Source organism: Hemitrygon akajei, chromosome 14, assembly GCF_048418815.1.
Source record: "Hemitrygon akajei chromosome 14, sHemAka1.3, whole genome shotgun sequence".
Lineage (NCBI taxonomy): Eukaryota > Metazoa > Chordata > Chondrichthyes > Myliobatiformes > Dasyatidae > Hemitrygon > Hemitrygon akajei.
In genome coordinates this window covers 97,509,873-97,527,236 of record NC_133137.1, presented here as the reverse complement: position 1 = coordinate 97,527,236, position 17,364 = coordinate 97,509,873, and the positions used below count along the sequence as shown (strand labels likewise).

The window sequence follows — 17,364 nt, the reverse complement described above, 5'->3', positions numbered from 1 at the left end:
TTTGGTGAAATTCATTGAGCTCTAATATCACAAAAACATTATGGGGTCATAAGTGCTTTCTGCAGCCTCCATTTCTCAGTGTTCACTTACAGATTCACATTTTAGTCACACTTGGAGCTCAGAAGTCATTTCTGTGGTTTCCTGTTAGTTTTATTTTTATCCGGCTATAGTGGTTCACCAGTGGTAATTGAGCCAATTGAGTTTAATTTTAATATCTTCTGAAGCTTTTAAGATCTCAAACAACACATAGGTAGGGACGCAACTCCATTAGAAACATTATTGATGCAGAGAGCTGGGAAAGAGAGGTGGGAATGACAGCAGGATATCCCCACCTTTACTGGGAAACCTAACACTAATAATGAATTATTTTCTTGTGTTTCAGGTTCGAGGGAAGAAACATGATGTTGATGTAGGTTTTGGTGGTGACTGCACTGTTTGTCAGTGACGTGGCAGGTAATATCAATTTATTCCAGGAGCATTACAAATATATTGCTGTGAGGAATGAGTGCATGTGCATTATGTTGGGACTGTGAGACATGGGAATTTTTTGACATTGGACTGGTCCGGAGGTGGTAGGAATTGTCTCCTGTCTGGATTCTCATCTCCAAACTATTGATATGAAAGATGAGTCAGAAACTCTCCTGCAGTTCAGGAGACAGGGACTTTTCCACAGTAATGTTTCATAAGAAAATAATGGTAAAGGGGTAAAGGACTTTAGGAGATCTAGGCCTCATATGGAGCCAGTGATCATTAATGGAGAATGTGTGGAGCAGGTTAAGACCTACAAGTATCTGGGAGTACAGTTAGACAAGAAGCTAGACTGGACTGCCAACACAGATGCCTTGTGCAGGAAGGCACAGAGTCGACTGTACTTCCTTAGAAGGTTGGCGTCATTCAATGTCTGTAGTGAGATGCTGAAGATGTTCTATAGGTCAGTTGTGGAGAGTGCCCTCTTCTTTGTGGTGGCGTGTTGGGGAGGCAGCATTAAGAAGAGGGACGCCTCACGTCTTAATAAGCTGGTAAGGAAGGCGGGCTCTGTCGTGGGCAAAGTACTGGAGAGTATAACATCGGTAGCTGAGCGAAGGGCGCTGAGTAGGCTACGGTCAATTATGGAAAACCCTGAACATCCTCTACATAGCACCATCCAGAGACAGAGAAGCAGTTTCAGCGACAGGTTGCTATCGATGCAATGCTCCTCAGACAGGATGAAGAGGTCAATACTCCCCAATGCCATTAGGCTTTACAATTCAACCGCCAGGAGTAAGTTATGTTAAAGTGCCGGGGTTGATTGTATTTAATGTATTTAAGTAAACTACTTAAGAACTTTTTAAAAGCTATTATTAATGCTTTTTGAGAGAGTGATTTAGATGCATATCATATTTTTACTGAGTTAAGTATTGTATGTAATTAGTTTTGCTGCAAGTGTATGGGACATTGGAAAAAATGTTGAATTTCCCCATGGGGATGAATAAAGTATCTATCTATCTATCTATCTATCTATCTATCTATCTATCTATCTATCTATCTATCTATCTATCTATCTATCTATCTATCTATCTATCTATGTGACTACCTGTGAGGAACCCAGTGGATACAGAGAAGAAATTTCTGTAGGCATTGGGTCCTATGCATCAAGTGCAGTCTATTTGACATCGGTGAGCATGAGGGTGAACGCCTGAGGGAGCATGGACAGATTGACTCACAAAAATCATTAATCAATTCCAGCCCAATATAACTTTTGCTCAAGAAACACATATCAAAACTGGCGATCAAAATAGATCTTTTAAAATGTGGACAGGTCTTCAATTTCATGCTACTTGTCAAAATAAAACAAAGGTAGCATCTATTTTTAATAAATCTAACATTTTATTTATCCAAGAAGACATTGTGTCAGATATTAATGGTAGATTTTTAATTGTTAAAGGAACAATTTGTAATAGAAAAACTGTTCTGGTTAACCTATATGGACCTAATGTAGATGATCCTTTTTTTAAAAATGTATTTGCTTTATTGCCAGATTTAAACAAATATATGTTGTTAATGAGTGGTGATTTCATCTGTTGTTTAAATCCTTTGATTGACAAGAATTCAACCAATCAGTGGCTTCTGTATTGCTCTGCATCACTTATTAACTCTATTTATTTTGGTCTGGTGAAATTTGGAGACATTTACATCCTAATGATAGAGATTATTCTTTTTTCACATGTTCACAAAAAAAATTCGAGAATCGATTACTTTATAGCTGATCCCGGAATTTTGTCCAAAGTCCAGAAATATGAATATGATGCTATAACTCTCTTGGAACATGTGCCTTTAAGCTTGGCTTTTGAATAGAATGATATTGTTATTGCAAATTTGCCTTGGCGTTTTCCAGAAAATTTATTACAAAGTTCGGTCTTTGTCAAATTTATTGAGACTCAGATATAAGATATTTCAGAATTTCAGAACAGGATTTCAGAATTTCGGATAAGGGATTGTGGACTTGTACTTTGTGAATACTGCTAATCGACATGAAGGTCACAGTCCCTCATGACTTCTGAAATGTGCCTCTAATGTTCTGAGGTGTACCACACTTTACACTCCCATCACGGGAGGCCCTAAAGGATGATTTGTGCCGTCCCTCAGATCATTTCCCAGCATCTTGTCTATTCCCAATGTCAGGCGGGTCAGCCTGCATCTGTCCATTCCTCCACCTGTCTCTTTCCCCCTTTTGCAAGAGATGGACTGAAGAAAATCTCATTAGGTCTGTATTAAACACTGGAGGGGCCACAGCTACAGCTGATGTTCCTTCCTCCCCTCGAGCCCTGACTTTCTGTGTGTTCATTAAGCTCTGGTGTTGTAAAACAGCAAAATCTGTGACTGTTAGGACCTGGTACTTTGGTTAATGTAGTTGGTTTAAATTCTAATTCTCTGACTGAAGGGACACACAATTCCTTGGAACTGGAGAGGACTCAGTGACACCTTGAAAAATGTGAAATATCCAGAGGGCCGTGTGATGAAAATTGGTTTTATTTTTCTCATTTAAAATCCTGTTACCAGTTTTTCATTGCCAAAAAGACATGGGCGGCTGCTGAGGTAAGTCCCTGAAACCAGTGATCACTCTGGGAGGCTTGGTGAACATTGGTTTGCCATGAACTCACAGTGGAGCCTCTAGTTGAATTGTCCACAATGAATCCCTGTGCTCCAGGGGGTGTTTCACTGCAGCCGTGCACTCCAGTTACTATCAGTTATGTCAAAGGGTGAAGTATTTGGATTTTAGGGGAATCTCCACATCCAGAAGTGGGTTTGGACACTAATGATTTTTGCAGGGGAAGTTCAAGTCACTTCTTTACTAATTTGATTGAGCTTTTTGAGGATGTGGCAAAGCTGATTGATGAAGGTAGAGCTGTGGATAATGTATTATATGAATTTTAGTCAGTCATTTGATAAGGTCCTGAATGAGATGCTCATCCAGAAGATGAAAATGAGTGAGATCTGTGGTCACTTGGATGCTTGGATTCAGAAGACTTTCCTGCAGATGACAGAGTGTAGTAGTCAATGTATCTTAGTCTGGATGGTAGTCCTTGACAATATTCCAAGTACGGCTGAACCAACATCTTATGAAGCCTCAGCATCATCTCTTTGGTTTATAGTCTATTCCTCTTGAAATAAATGGCAACATTGCATTTGCTTTCTTTACCACAGACTCATTCTGTAAATTAATCTTCTGGGAGTATTGCGAGAGATCTCCTAAGTATCCCTGCAACTCTGATGTTTGAACCTTCTCCAAATTTAGATAATAGTCCGGACTATTGTTCCTTTTATCAAAATGGATCATTATACTTTTCCTAACACTATATTCCATCTGTCACTTTTTTGCCCATTCTTTCAATTTGTCTAAGTCCTGCTGCAAAGGCATTACTTCCTCGCAAACGGCATTGGTTTCCGAGAAATTCTGAACCAAGCTCTAAGATCAACAATGAATGTTATGCAACAAGTATGAGAAGCTCTTTGTCTTGGTTGCCAATTTTACACCCAACGTGGAGCTCATGGGCTTTCTTAATAAAGATGCTCCATCTGAGAGTTTTAAGTGTATACTCGCCACAAATATTACAGAAAATATCACAGCTGTGCAACTTTGGTGAGACATTTTGCTGTCTCAGATATTCCTGAAAATGCAATTTCTTTATTATAATCAGTACATACAGGATGCTCGGTGTGTAGATCATTATGATTGCAAACCAGTATACACATAAATGCATGTGTGCATAATACTTTTATCACCTTTCTTAAACCTGTCCTACCCTGCCTAAGCATGCTTCCATTATGAGCAACATTTCAGATTATGTTGTGAACAACATTTTAATTCTGTGAATTATGAATTGAAATAACAAATATAGGTGATTTCAAAAAATGGTGTGTAATAGGGAATTGGCATTGTGATTTTCATAATCCGAAATCCAAAAAGGTACACCAAAAGGTACATCCAAAAGGTTTTGAGGAAGCAAAATCTTTTTATCCAGTGCAATCTGTTGTTCATGCATTTGCCTGAATATTGCATCCTAATAGTGCATGTTGATAACACTTATTGAGCTCTAATATCACAAACATATCATTGGATGAAAAAACGATTTCTGTAGCCTCAATTTCACAGTGTTCCATTACAGAATAATGCTCTACAGTCACATTTGAAGCTCACAAGTCATCTCTGTGGTTTCCTGTTAATTTTGTTCTCATTAGTCTATAGTGATTCGCCAGTGGTAATATTTACGTTGGTTAGTCGAGCCAATTGTGGTTAATTTCAACATTTTCTGAAGCATCCAAGATCTGAAACTACACATATATGGGGATGCGACACTGTTAGAAAATTTATCGACACAGAGATCCGGGAGAGAGAGAGAGGTAGGAATGGAGACAGGATATCCCCACTTTCACTGGGAAATGACACAAATGATGGATTATTTTCTTGTGTTTCAGATTTGAGGGAAGAAACACGATGCTGGTGTGGGTTTTGGTGGTGACTGCACTGCTTGTCAGTGATGTGGCAGGTAAGGTCCATTAGTTCCAGGAGCTTTAGAAATATATTGCGGTGAGGAATGAATGCACAGGCAAGTGTTGGGATTGTGGGACATGGGAATTTGGGGACATTGGGGCTGAGTAGGAAGTGGTAGCAATTGTTTCTTGTCTGGCATACTCATCTCAAAACTATTGATGTGGAAGCTGAGTCAGAAAATCTCCTGCAGATTGGGAGACAGAGATTTCTCCACAGTGATGTACTGTATCATAGGAAAATAAATTTGCAGGTAGAGGGGTATGTGACTACCTGTGAGGAGCTGAGCGGATACAGAGAAGAAATTTCTGCAGGCACTGGGTCCCCTGCACCAAGTGCAGTCTGTTTGTCACCTGTGAGGGTGGGGGTGAAGGACTGAGGGAGCACAGTCAAATTGCAAGGGACTCACAACAGCTTCTGTTCATCTTTTCATTTTTTATTTCCTGGAGGAAGATTTAGTCTATTTCCCCCAGGATAGCATGGAAATTCTGTTTCCATTTTTATTAGCAACAGCTTAGTTGTTATCTGGTGAAATTTGTTTTCATTGTTTTGCTGTTAAAGAGCATTTTTAATTATTCCAAATCTCCTATTCTCATTGCTCATTGCTGAACTGTTGTTGGATCATTATCATTGAAACCCAAAAGCCATTCTGTATGTACTTTGTGAGTACTGTTAATGTGGATTTCTGAATCTACATGAAGGTCACAGTCCCTCATGACTACACTATTATATTTCTGAAATGTGCCTGTAATGTTCTGATGTATTCCACACTTTACACTCCCACCACTGGGGGCCCAGAGACAAACCCAATATCTTCCACACATTTCCATTTCTCAGCAAATGAAAAAGCAACTAACTGACGTTACTTCTTCATTTCCTGAACCCAGATCCTTTCTCCCCGTCTTCATCCCATCATTTACTGTCAGGCTAACCCCTCCTTTATCAATTTCCCTGTCTCTTCAAATCCTATCTGAAAATATTTAATTCCTAACATTGGTTAATGTGTAACCAGATCTCCAGAGGAAAGGACAGAAACTCACACCAGTTGACACATTTATCAAGGGAGGACAGACTGAGGGGGGAGGGGATCAAGGTGGGATGAGATGAAAGGAAAAGAGGTGAGAACAAAACTGTGCAAGATGTTGTGTTTGTGAGCATGGTGAATAGGTGGTCAGAATGTGTGTACTGTATATGTCTGACTGTCTATCTGTCTGTCTGTCTGTCTGACTTGGACCTCCTTGCCAACAGACCAGACACACACTTTGTCTAGACAGAGTGGTAGCTGTTACAGCCACCCCATGTTGAAAGAATTGCTCCACCAACACCTTCCAGTCCTTTGGAACACATATCCTTCTTGACACTGATGGAGATTCTAGGAGGAAAAATTGTAGTCTTCCTTTAATATCTTCATGTGACTGTCTTGATTAGTCTGCACCACTCTAAGTGGTGATTTGTGCCATCCCTCAGAACATTTTCCAAAATCTTGTCCAATCCCAATATCAGGCTAATCTGCCTGCAGTTCACCATCTGTCCCTTTCCTCCTTTTACAAGAGATGGACTGAGGGAGATCACATTAGGTCTGTATTAAACACTGGAGGGGCCACAGCTACAGCTGTCATTCCTTCCTCCCATTGAGCCCTGACCTTCTGTGTGTCCATCAAGGTCTGGTGTTGTGAATCAGCAATATCTGTGACTCTTTTGACCTGGTACTTTGGTTAATGTAGTTGGTTTAAATTCTAATTCTCTGACTGAAGGGACACACAATTCCTTGGAACTGGAGAGGACTCAGCAGCATCGTGAAAAACGTGAACTATCCAGAGGACCTTGTGATGAAAAGTGGTTTTATTTTCCTCCTTTAAACTCCTGTTACCGGTTTTTCAGTGACAAGAAGACATGGGAGGAAGCTGAGGTAAGTCACTGAAACCAGTGATTTCTCTGGGAGGCCTGGGGAATGTTGGTGATTGCTTGTTCATTCCCATAAACTCACAGCACAGCCGCCAGTTGAATTATCGATGATGAGTCCTTGTGTTCCAGGTACTGTTTCACGGCAGCTGTGGGCTCTAGTTTCTATCAGTTGGATCAAAGGATGAAATAATTGGACTTTGAGGGTATCTCTGCATCTAGAAGTGTATTTGGACACTAATGATTTTGTAGAGGAGGTTCAAGTCACTTTTTTAATAATTTGATTGAGCTTTTGGAGGAGGTGGCAAATGTAACTGATGAAGGTGTAGCTATGGATAATGTTTTACATGGATTTTCATCAGTCATTTGATAAGGTCCTGCATGGGATGCTCATCCAGAAGATGAAAGTGAGTGAGACCTGTGGTGACCTGGCTGCTTGGATTCGGAATTGACTTGCCTGCAGATGTTAGAGGGTAGTAGTCAATGTACCTTATTCTGGATGCTAGTCCTTGACTGATGATGCTCCATAGGGACCTGCCTTGGGACATCTGCAATTTGTGATATATGTACATGACACAAATAAAAATGTGGATGGGGGATGCGGTTTTGTAAGTTTACAGACTATAAAAAGATTGATAGTGTTGAGGAGAGTGTGGAAAATTGCCGAAGGATATGAATCATTGTAGATTTGGGTGAAAATATGGCAGATCAGAAGTGGAGAGAGTGAGCAGTTTCAAGTTCCTGGGTTTCAAGATCTCTGAGGATCTACCCTGTTTCCAACATGTCGATGCAGTTATAAAAAATGCAAGACAGCGGCTATACTTTATTAGGAGTTTGAATAGAGTTGGTATGTCAACAAATATACTCAAAAACTTCTATAGCTGTACCATGGAGAGCAGTCTGACAAACTGCATCACTATCTGGTATGGGGGCAGAGGAGATGCTACTGCATAGGACCGAAAGAAGCTGCAGAGGGCTGTTAATTTAGTCAACTCTATCTTGAGTACTGGCTGACAAAATACCCAGGACATCTTCAAGGAGTGGAGTCTCAGAAAGGCAGTGTCCATTATTAAAGACCTCCAGCACCCAGGACATGCCCTTTTCTTGCTGTTGCCATTGGGTAAGAGGTACAGAAGTTTGAAGGCACACACTCAGCAATTCAGGAACAGCTTCTTCCCCTCTGCCATCCGATTCCTAAATGGACATTGAACCCTTGAACTTTTTTAATATATAGAATTTCTGTTTTTTGCACAATTTTTCTTTTTTTTTCAATCTTTTTATTATTTTTATCAATATATATTGGGATTACAAACTTACAAATTTATACTAAACATGAAAGGATACACAAGCAATAGTTACAATATAATTAAGTCTTCCCAAATCATAAATGATACAAATAACATATAAACAAAGCAAAACTAGGTTATATCATAGAGAAAAAGAAAAAAAAATTATGCTAGAAAAAACTAATCTAACAACCTAATAACTAATAAAGAGAAAAAAAGAAGAAAAAATAAAAAAAATGGGCTGTTTATAATATCTATAAAAAAGTACAAAATCATCACTGTCGCCAACTCCAATCCTCTCAACATATTTATAATCAAAACTGGAAAAATGAATAGGTTTGGAACAGGGTCTCATTACATCATATGAAAATATTGAATAAATGGTCTCCATGTCTTTTCAAATTTAATAGAAGGGTCAAATGCAACACTTCTAATTTTCTCCAAATTTAGACATAACATAGATTGAGAAAGCCAACAAAATACGGTAGAGGGATTAATTTCTTTCCAATTCAACAAAATAGATCTTCTAGCCATTAACGTAAGAAATGCAATCATTCGACAAACAGCAGAAGATAAATGGATTAAGTCCATCATTGGTAAACCAAAAATTGCAGTAATAGGATGAGGTTCTAAATCAATGTTCAATACCATGGAAATAATATCAAAAATGTCTTTCCAATATTTTTTCAAAAGTGGACATGACCAAAACATATGAGTTAAAGACGCTATCTCAGAATGACATCTGTCACAAATAGGATTTATATAGGAATAAAAATGAACCAATTTATCCTTAGACATATGAGCCCTATGTACAACTTTAAACTGTATTAATGAATGTTTAGCACATATAGATGATAAATTGACTAATTGAAGAATTTTATCCCAATTCTCAATAGGGATAGTAAGGTTAAGTTCTCTTTCCCAATCATTTTTAATCTTACAGAAGGGCTCTGAACGTATTTTCATAATTATATTGTAGAGTTTTGATATTACACCTTTCTGAGAAGGATTTAGTTCTAACAAATTCTCCAAAATACCTGAAGACTCAAGATTTGGAAAGGTAGGAAGTACAGTATTTAAGAAATTCCTAATCTGTAAATATCTAAAAAAATGAAATCTAGGCAAATTATATTTATTAGATAATTGTTCAAAAGACATAAACCAATTATCCAAAAATAAATCGGAAAATCATAGTAATCCTTTAGTCTTCCAAGCTGAATAAGCTTGGTCTATAATAGAAGGATAAAAATAGAAATTGGATACAATAGGAGTAGTTAAAACAAACTGATTCAACCCAAAAAATTTCCAAAATTGAAACCATATATGTAAAGTATGTTTAATTATCGGATTGTCAATTTGTTTCTGCAATTTAGAAAGAGTAAAGGGAAGAGAAGACCCTAAAATAGAACCCAATGAAAATCCTTGTACAGATTTAGTTTCCAGGTTCACCCAATGAGGGCTAAAAGATAAATCTCAATCCTTTAACCAACATATCAAATATCGGATATTATCTGCCCAATAATAGAATCTAAAATTAGGCAATGCCAATCCACCTTCCTTCCTTGCCTTCTGTAAGTATTTTTTTACCTAATCTAGGATTTTTATTCTGCCATATATATGAAAAAATTTTTGAATCAACATTAGCAAAAAAAGATTTTGGAATAAAAATTGGTATCGCTTGAAATATATATAAAAACTTGGGTAAAATAATCATCTTAATAGCATTAATCTGACCTATCAGAGATAAAGATAATGGTGACCATTTAGTGAACAAACGTTTAATCTGATCAATTAAGGGTAAAAAATTAACCTTAAATAACTCCTTATAATTTTTAGTAATTTTAATCCCTAAGTATATAAAAGAGTCATTAACTAATTTAAAAGGTAAATTTCCATAAATTGGAATCTGTCTATTTAAAGGAAACAATTCACTCTTATTAAGATTTAATTTATACCCGGAAAAATTACTAAATTGAGCAACAATGATATAACTGCAGGAATGGATTTCTCAGGATCAGAAATAAATAATAATAAATCATCTGCGTATAATGATAACTTATGTATATCCATCCCATGAGTAATGCCAAAAATGTTCGGTGATTCTCTAATAGCAATTGCCAAAGGTTCTAAAGCAATATCAAATAATAATGGACTAAGAGGACAGCCTTGACTAGTACCCCGAAATAAACGAAAAAAAGGGAGATCTTTGATTGTTAGTAAAAACCGAGGCTACTGGAGTATGATATATCAGTTTAATCCAGGAAATGAATGTCGGACTAAAATTAAACTTCTCAAGCACAGTAAATAAGTATGGCCATTCAACTCTACCAAATGCTTTCTCCGCATCTAATGAAATGATACATTCTGAGGTGCTACGTGAAGGAGTATAAACAATATTCAATAATCTCCTAATATTGAAAAAAGAATAGCGATTTTTAATAAAACCACTTTGATCTTCCGAAATAATTTGAGGTAATACCTTCTCCAGCCTGGATGCCAGTAACTTGGAAAAGATCTTGGAATCTACATTCAATAAGAATATTGGTCTATAGGATGCACAGTCAGTAGGGTCTATATCTTTTTTCAATATTAAAGAAATGGAAGCTCTATAAAAAGATTGTGGCAGTTTACCCAATCTAATTGCTTCTTCAAAAACCCTGCATAACCAAGGAGAAAGAGTAGAGGAAAAACACTTAAAAAATTCCACTGTATACCCATCTGGACCTGGTGCTTTCCCAGAATTCATAGAGGAAATAACCCCTTTAATTTCTGCATCCATAATAGGAGTTTCTAATATTGAAAGATCATCTGATGATAATTTTGGAAAATTCAATTTCCCAAGAAAATCATACATGGTATTGTGATCATGAGGGAATTCAGAATGATACAGGGAGGTATAAAAATCTTGAAAAGATTTGTTTATCTCATCATGGTTAACTGTCAATTCACCATTCTGTTGACAAATCTTAATAATTTGACATTTAACCAAAGCATTCTTCAATTGATTAGCTAACAGTTTACCCGATTTATCACTATGTATATAAAAATCAGATCTGGTTTTCATTAATTGATTTTCAATCGAAGATGTAAGTAATAAACTGTGTTCCATTTGAAGTTCAACCCTTTGTTTGTAAAGCTCCTTACTAGGAGCAGTCGAATATTTCTTGTCAATTTCTTTAATTTTATCAACAAATAAAAGAGTTTCCTTCTTAATACGTTTTCTCAAACCAACAGAATAGGAGATAATCTGTCCATGTATATATGCTTTAAAAGTGTCCCAAAGTGTTCCGCAAGAAATATCATCCGTGGAATTAGTTGAAAAGAAGAAATCGATCTGTTCCTTCATAAATTTAATGAAATCCGGATCTTGCAGTAAGGTAGAATCAAATAGCCATTGCCTAACACTAGAAGCTGTATCCATAAATTTAATAGAAAGTTTCAATGGAGCATGATCAGAGATGGCTATAATATCATAATTACAACCAATTACAGATGGAATAAAAGGAGAGTCAATAAAAAATAATCAATTCTCGAGTAAGAATGATAAACATGTGAGAAAAATGAAAACTCTTTGTCCTTAGAATGCCGAAATCTCCAAATATCGAAAATTCCATTATCAGTCAAAAAAGAATTAATGTAAGTGGCCGACTTATTAGGTAACGTCTGAGTGGATATAGATCTGTCCCGCAAAGGATTTAAACAACAATTAAAGTCACCACCCATTAACAACATATATTCATTTAGATCAGGTAGAGAAGTAAATAAGGACTTAAAAAAAACAGGATAATCCACATTTGGAGCATAAACATTAACCATAGCAACATTTTTGTTAAAAAGTAACCCAGTAATTAACAAAAATCTACCATTCAGATCCGAAATAATATCGTGTTGGACAAATGTAATAGAGGAGTCAATAAAAATTGTAACTCCCTTTACTTTGGCATTCGAATTTGAATGGTACTGTTGATTCTTCCAAAACCTAAAAAAACGTTGATTATTCTCTTTCTTCACATGAGTTTCTTGTACAAAAATAATATGTGCATTCAGTCTTTGGAATACTTTGAAAATCTTTTTCCATTTAATTGGATAGTTTAAGCCATTAGTATTCCAAGAGACAAAATTAATGGTCTGAGCCATATTTCTAAAATCAACCCTTTGGTATATAAAGAGTTAACCAAATTATGAACTCATGCACCCGGAAGAGGAACAAAAATAAGGGGCAGACCCGGAAGTGATGACATCATGGACATTTTAGTAGTTTAAAATCAGCCCAAATGAAAAAACTAAAAAATAAACTGGTAAAAAGAACAATAGATTTAGAAAAGAGATCCCCACCCCCCACCCACGAAAAAAAGCTCATCCCCAGCCTGAAGAAGGCTGGGGAAAAAAAGGAATGATACTAAATCTACCCCCGTGTCAGCAGAAGGCAACTCCAAATATATAAAGGAGAGAAAAAAAGATCCACCCAAACTCCAAAAAAGTAATTATCACTATACTAAAACAAACTTCTTAATATAATTGCTAGTAAAAATAACCCAAAAAGAATATAAACACTCGTAACTTATAAATCAGGTTAAAACCCAAACAAAAATTTAAAATGTGATAAGAAATGCATTATAGGAAGAAGACAAGAGAAAAAAAATGGTGAAATCAAAAAAAAAGCAAGAAATATTTTAGAGAAGAAACCGCCATCTTAGTCACACAAAAAATGAAAAGGATATATATCAAACTGTAAAAAAAAATCACCTTCAAAGGGTTAATAATAATGACCAAAAATAAAGTACAGTGGTTAAAGTAAGTAAAATAAGAAGTTTAGTTCATCAAAAAAAACTTTAATTGAAATATAAAATATAGAATAAACCTACACCAATAGCCAGAAACAAAATCTATCTTGTAACGATCAAAATCACTCATTTATTAGAGACGAGAATCAGAAGCAGTAGGGTAGTTCTCATCCAGAAAGCTTCGAGCTTCAGATGTGGAGAGAAAAACACGCCGTGGTGCATTCGGAGGCGAGATTCTAAGCTTTGCAGGGTATAAAAGCGCTGGTTTTAGATTTTTCTCATAACATTCGGACATCAGAGGTTTAAAAAGAAGCCTTGCCTTCATTACTTCTGGGCTAAAATCCTCCACTAATCTAAACTCGGAATCTTTGAATTTAACCATCCCTAAATGCCAAGCCACACGAATAAGTTGCTCTTTGACATGCACATAATGAAATTGAACAATTACAACAGGTGGTTTAGATGAAGAACTCAATGATCGGCGCATAAATCTGTGGGCGCGATCAAGTAATGGAGGACTGTCTGGGAATACAGAAGGGAATGCATCCTTTAAAAGTTGAGCAAAATACTTCGAGGGGTCCCCTTGTTTGATACCTTCCGGGAGACCAAGTATGCGTAAGTTCTGTCTTCTGGACTGATTTTCAAAGTCGACACTCTTGGCTTTAAGTGTTTCCACCTGTTTAATCGTCGAAGATAATTTCTGCTCCAGTTTTTCAATGATCAAGTCTCGCTTCCGAGCGTCCTCTTGCAAAGTTGCGATTAGAGCTTGCTGCTGGTTAACTGCAGAATCAGTCTTATCCATATAATCCTGAAAAGCCTTTATATCTTGTTTGAAAATTTGTTGTTGTTCTTCAAATTTTTCATTTAAAAGCTCCAATAACATTTCATAAGTCAATTCAGTACGCTTAGGATCGGTCTTTTTTTTCTTTCTGTTGCCGTTAGAATCTTTCCCAGGGTCTCGCCCTTTAGATCTCAAAGCCATTTCTGTACTCATTTCTTCAAAATTCACAGTACACTCTTAAAGATAAGTCCAAAAAAGTAGCAAGAATCTTTTGGTGTAGGTAAAAGTAAATTAAATAAGGGTGATCATAGGTTAAGAAAAGTAAAGGTTATGGAGCGAATCTGAAACAGTACTCACTCCATGAGTGTCTCCTGGTGACCTCACAATTTTTAATCTATTCAATATACATATACTGTAATTGATTTAGTTATTATTTATTATTATTTTATTTTGTGTTTTTTCTTCTATATTATGTATTGTATTGAACTGCTGCTGCTAAGTTAACAAATTTCACGTCACATGCCAGTGATAATAAAACTGATTCTGAGATGAAGTTTAATCCAGGCTGGTGTTGCACATGAGGAGATCAAATGTTAAGGATGAGTGTGTGATTCGCATTGGGGTTCTTGACAGCCACGATGACAGAATCAGAATCGGGTTTATTATCACTGGCATCTGACGTGAAATTTGGTAACATAACAGCAGCAGTTCAATGCAATGCATGATCTAGAAGACAAAAAAATAAATAAACAAGTAAATCTATTACAGTATGCATATATTGAATAGATTTTAAAAAATGTGAAAAACAGAAATTCTGTACATTAAAAGAAGTGAGGTACTGTCCAAGGATTCAATGCCTTTTTAGGAATCGGATGGCTGAGGGGAAGAAGCTGTTCCTGAATCACTGAGTGTGTGTATTCAGGGTTCTGTATCTCCTACCTGATGATAACAGTGAGAAAAGGGCATGCCCTGGGTGCTGGAGGTCCTCAATAATGGATGCTGCCTTTCTGAGACACCACTCCCTGAAGACATCCTGGATACTTTGTAGGCTAGTACCCAAGATGGAACTGACTAGATTTACAACCTTCTGCAGATTCTTTAGGTCCTCTGCAGTAGCCCCACCATACCAGATAATGATGGAGTCTGTCAGAATGTTCTCCACAGTACAGCTATAGAAGTTTTCGAGTGTATTTGTTGACATACCAAATCTATTCAAACTCCACTTCACTAGTTGGCATATCTCAGTCCTGTACTCTCTCTCATCACCACCTGAGAATCTACCAACAATGATTGTATCATCAGCAAATTTATAGATGGTATTTGAACTATGCCTAGCCACACAGCCATGTGCATATAGAGAGTAGAGCAGTGGGCTAAGCACATGCCCCTGTGGCACGCCAGTGTTGATTGTCAACGAGAAGGTTATGTTATCACCAATCCACATAGACTGTGGTCTTTCAGTTAGAAAATCAAGAATCCAATTGCGGAGGGAGATACAGAGGCTCAGGTTCAACAACTTCTCAATCAGGATTGTGGGAATGATGGTATTAAATGCTGAACTATAGATGATGAACAGCATCCTGATATAGGTGTTTGCGTTGTCCAGGTGGTCTAAAGCTGTGTGGGAGAGCCATTTAAGATTGCATCTGCCATTGACCTATTGTGGCTGTAGGCAAATTGCAAAGGGTCCAGGTCCTTGCTGAGGCAGGAGTTCAGTCTAGTCATGACCAGCCTCTCAAATCATTTCATCACTGTCGATGTGAGTGCCACTGGGCGATAGTCATTAAGGCAGCCCACATTATTCTTAGACACTGGTATAATTGTTGCCTTTGTTTTTTTTTAAATAAATTTTTTTAATTGAATTTTCAAATAGGTTACAGAAAGAAAAAAAAATTATCAACCCTTCCCCCCTCCCCCCTCCCCTTAACCCCTCCCCCCTCCCCTTAACCCCTCCCCCCTAACATATCCCTGTAAAAAGAGAAAAAAGAGAGAGAAGAAAAAAGAAAGAAAGAATGCCTGGATATCGGAAGATCCCCACATGCTCCATGGAGGTCATAATAGCTTTAGTGTATATATTTATTTCTTTCCCCAGATAACCAATAATCTTATCTTCAGAGCACCTATATATTTAATCCTATCTTTCGTAAATAAGGGTGCCAAATTTTCAGAAATATTTCATATTTATTTCTTAAATTATAAGTAATTTTTTCAAGTGGAATGCAGCTGAAAATTTCATGCTTCCAACAATCTATACTCAAGTATGAATCCGATTTCCAAGTAACTGCAATAGCCTTTTTGGCTACTGCCAATGCAATTTTTATGAATTCTTTCTGATATTTATTCAGTCTGGATTTCGGTTTTATCCCTTCAATATCGCCTAGTAAAAATAATGTTGGATTATGTAGAAGTTGTGTTCCAATAATTTGTTCCAATAAAACTCTTAAATTTGTCCAGAAAGGTTGAATTTTAAAACAAGACCAAGCAGAGTGTAAAAAAGTACCAATTTCTTGATTACATCGGAAACATTGATCAGATAAATTTGGGTTTGATTTATTTATTTTTTGTGGTGTAATATATAATTGATGTACAAAATTATACTGATTACATATCTCCCCACAGAATCAATTAATACATTTTGTATTTTAATTGATAAAGTTTTATTAACCAAAATTGCAACTCCCCTCGCCTTTGAATTAAATGAAGCTGCAATAACATTTCTGACCCAATCTGTCTTTAATTTCTGATGTTCTATCGCTGTTAAGTGTGTTTCTTGTAAAAAAGCTATATCTATTTTCATTTTCTTAATGTATGTTAAAATTCTTTTTCTTTTCACTGGTCCATTAAGCCCATTGACAATAAAACTTAAAAAAATCAGTAAATTAGTCATTATTTTTAACAGGGTTACTCCAATCTATAATAATACCTAACCTTTCAACTTTCGTAGTACCTTGGGGAATCTTTTTAAAATTGTCCATGTTGCTATGTGTCTCCCGCCCCCCCCCCCCCCCCCCGATTGTCCAGGCAAAGAAAGAAAGATAAAAGAAAAATAGAGTATAAAGAAAAAAATTAAAAAATACCCCCCTACTAATGTTGTGAATTAAAAAAAACACAACATTACCCCCCCCCTCCATTGTGCAGGTCATGGCAATTGCCATGATTACACACGTGAATCCCATAGCAATCGATCCAAAGTTCCCCCAGCTCCCCCGTAACATAAAAAAGTATATATAAGGGAATAAAAAATAATATCACTACTCTCGATTAATATTTCTCAAATTTTTACCTTTCTCCCCCTGTATCATATAATTAAGAATATATTTAAATATTCTTCTGTCCTTAAACATCCATCAACTCCATTCACTGTCCCTGTCTTCATCTTTAATCCGTTTCACTTTTAAATCTTTGGCTGTAGTTAGTGAATATTTGGGAGTTCTTGTGCAAATTCTTCCACATCCCGATAATCAGTAAAAAATCTTCTTTTTCCGTCATCCAAAAAAATTATCAGGGTTGCCGGGTGGCGCAATATAAATTTATAACCCTTCTCCCATAAAACTTTTTTCTCTGGGTTAAATTCCTTCTTTC

The 17,364-nt window shown here is 36.6% G+C and overlaps 1 protein-coding gene across 4 annotated transcripts in view; it reads left to right on the top strand.

Moving 5' to 3' along the window:
• Positions 1-262: 262 nt before the first annotated feature.
• LOC140739031 (C-type lectin BpLec-like) overlaps positions 263-17,364 on the top strand; it is a 111,304-nt gene continuing 94,202 nt past the window's right edge. For 3 of the 4 annotated variants that reach the window (XM_073067005.1, XM_073067002.1, XM_073067004.1), the window contains exons 1-4: positions 263-305; positions 383-453; positions 4,957-5,027; positions 6,784-6,938. In XM_073067005.1, the coding sequence (XP_072923106.1) occupies positions 4,976-5,027; positions 6,784-6,938 (207 nt within the window). In that variant the 5' untranslated portion in view covers positions 263-305; positions 383-453; positions 4,957-4,975. Of the gene's footprint in view, positions 306-382; positions 454-4,784; positions 4,882-4,956; positions 5,028-6,783; positions 6,939-17,364 lie in introns of those variants that run through there. The other variant, XM_073067003.1, reaches the window with a different exon arrangement.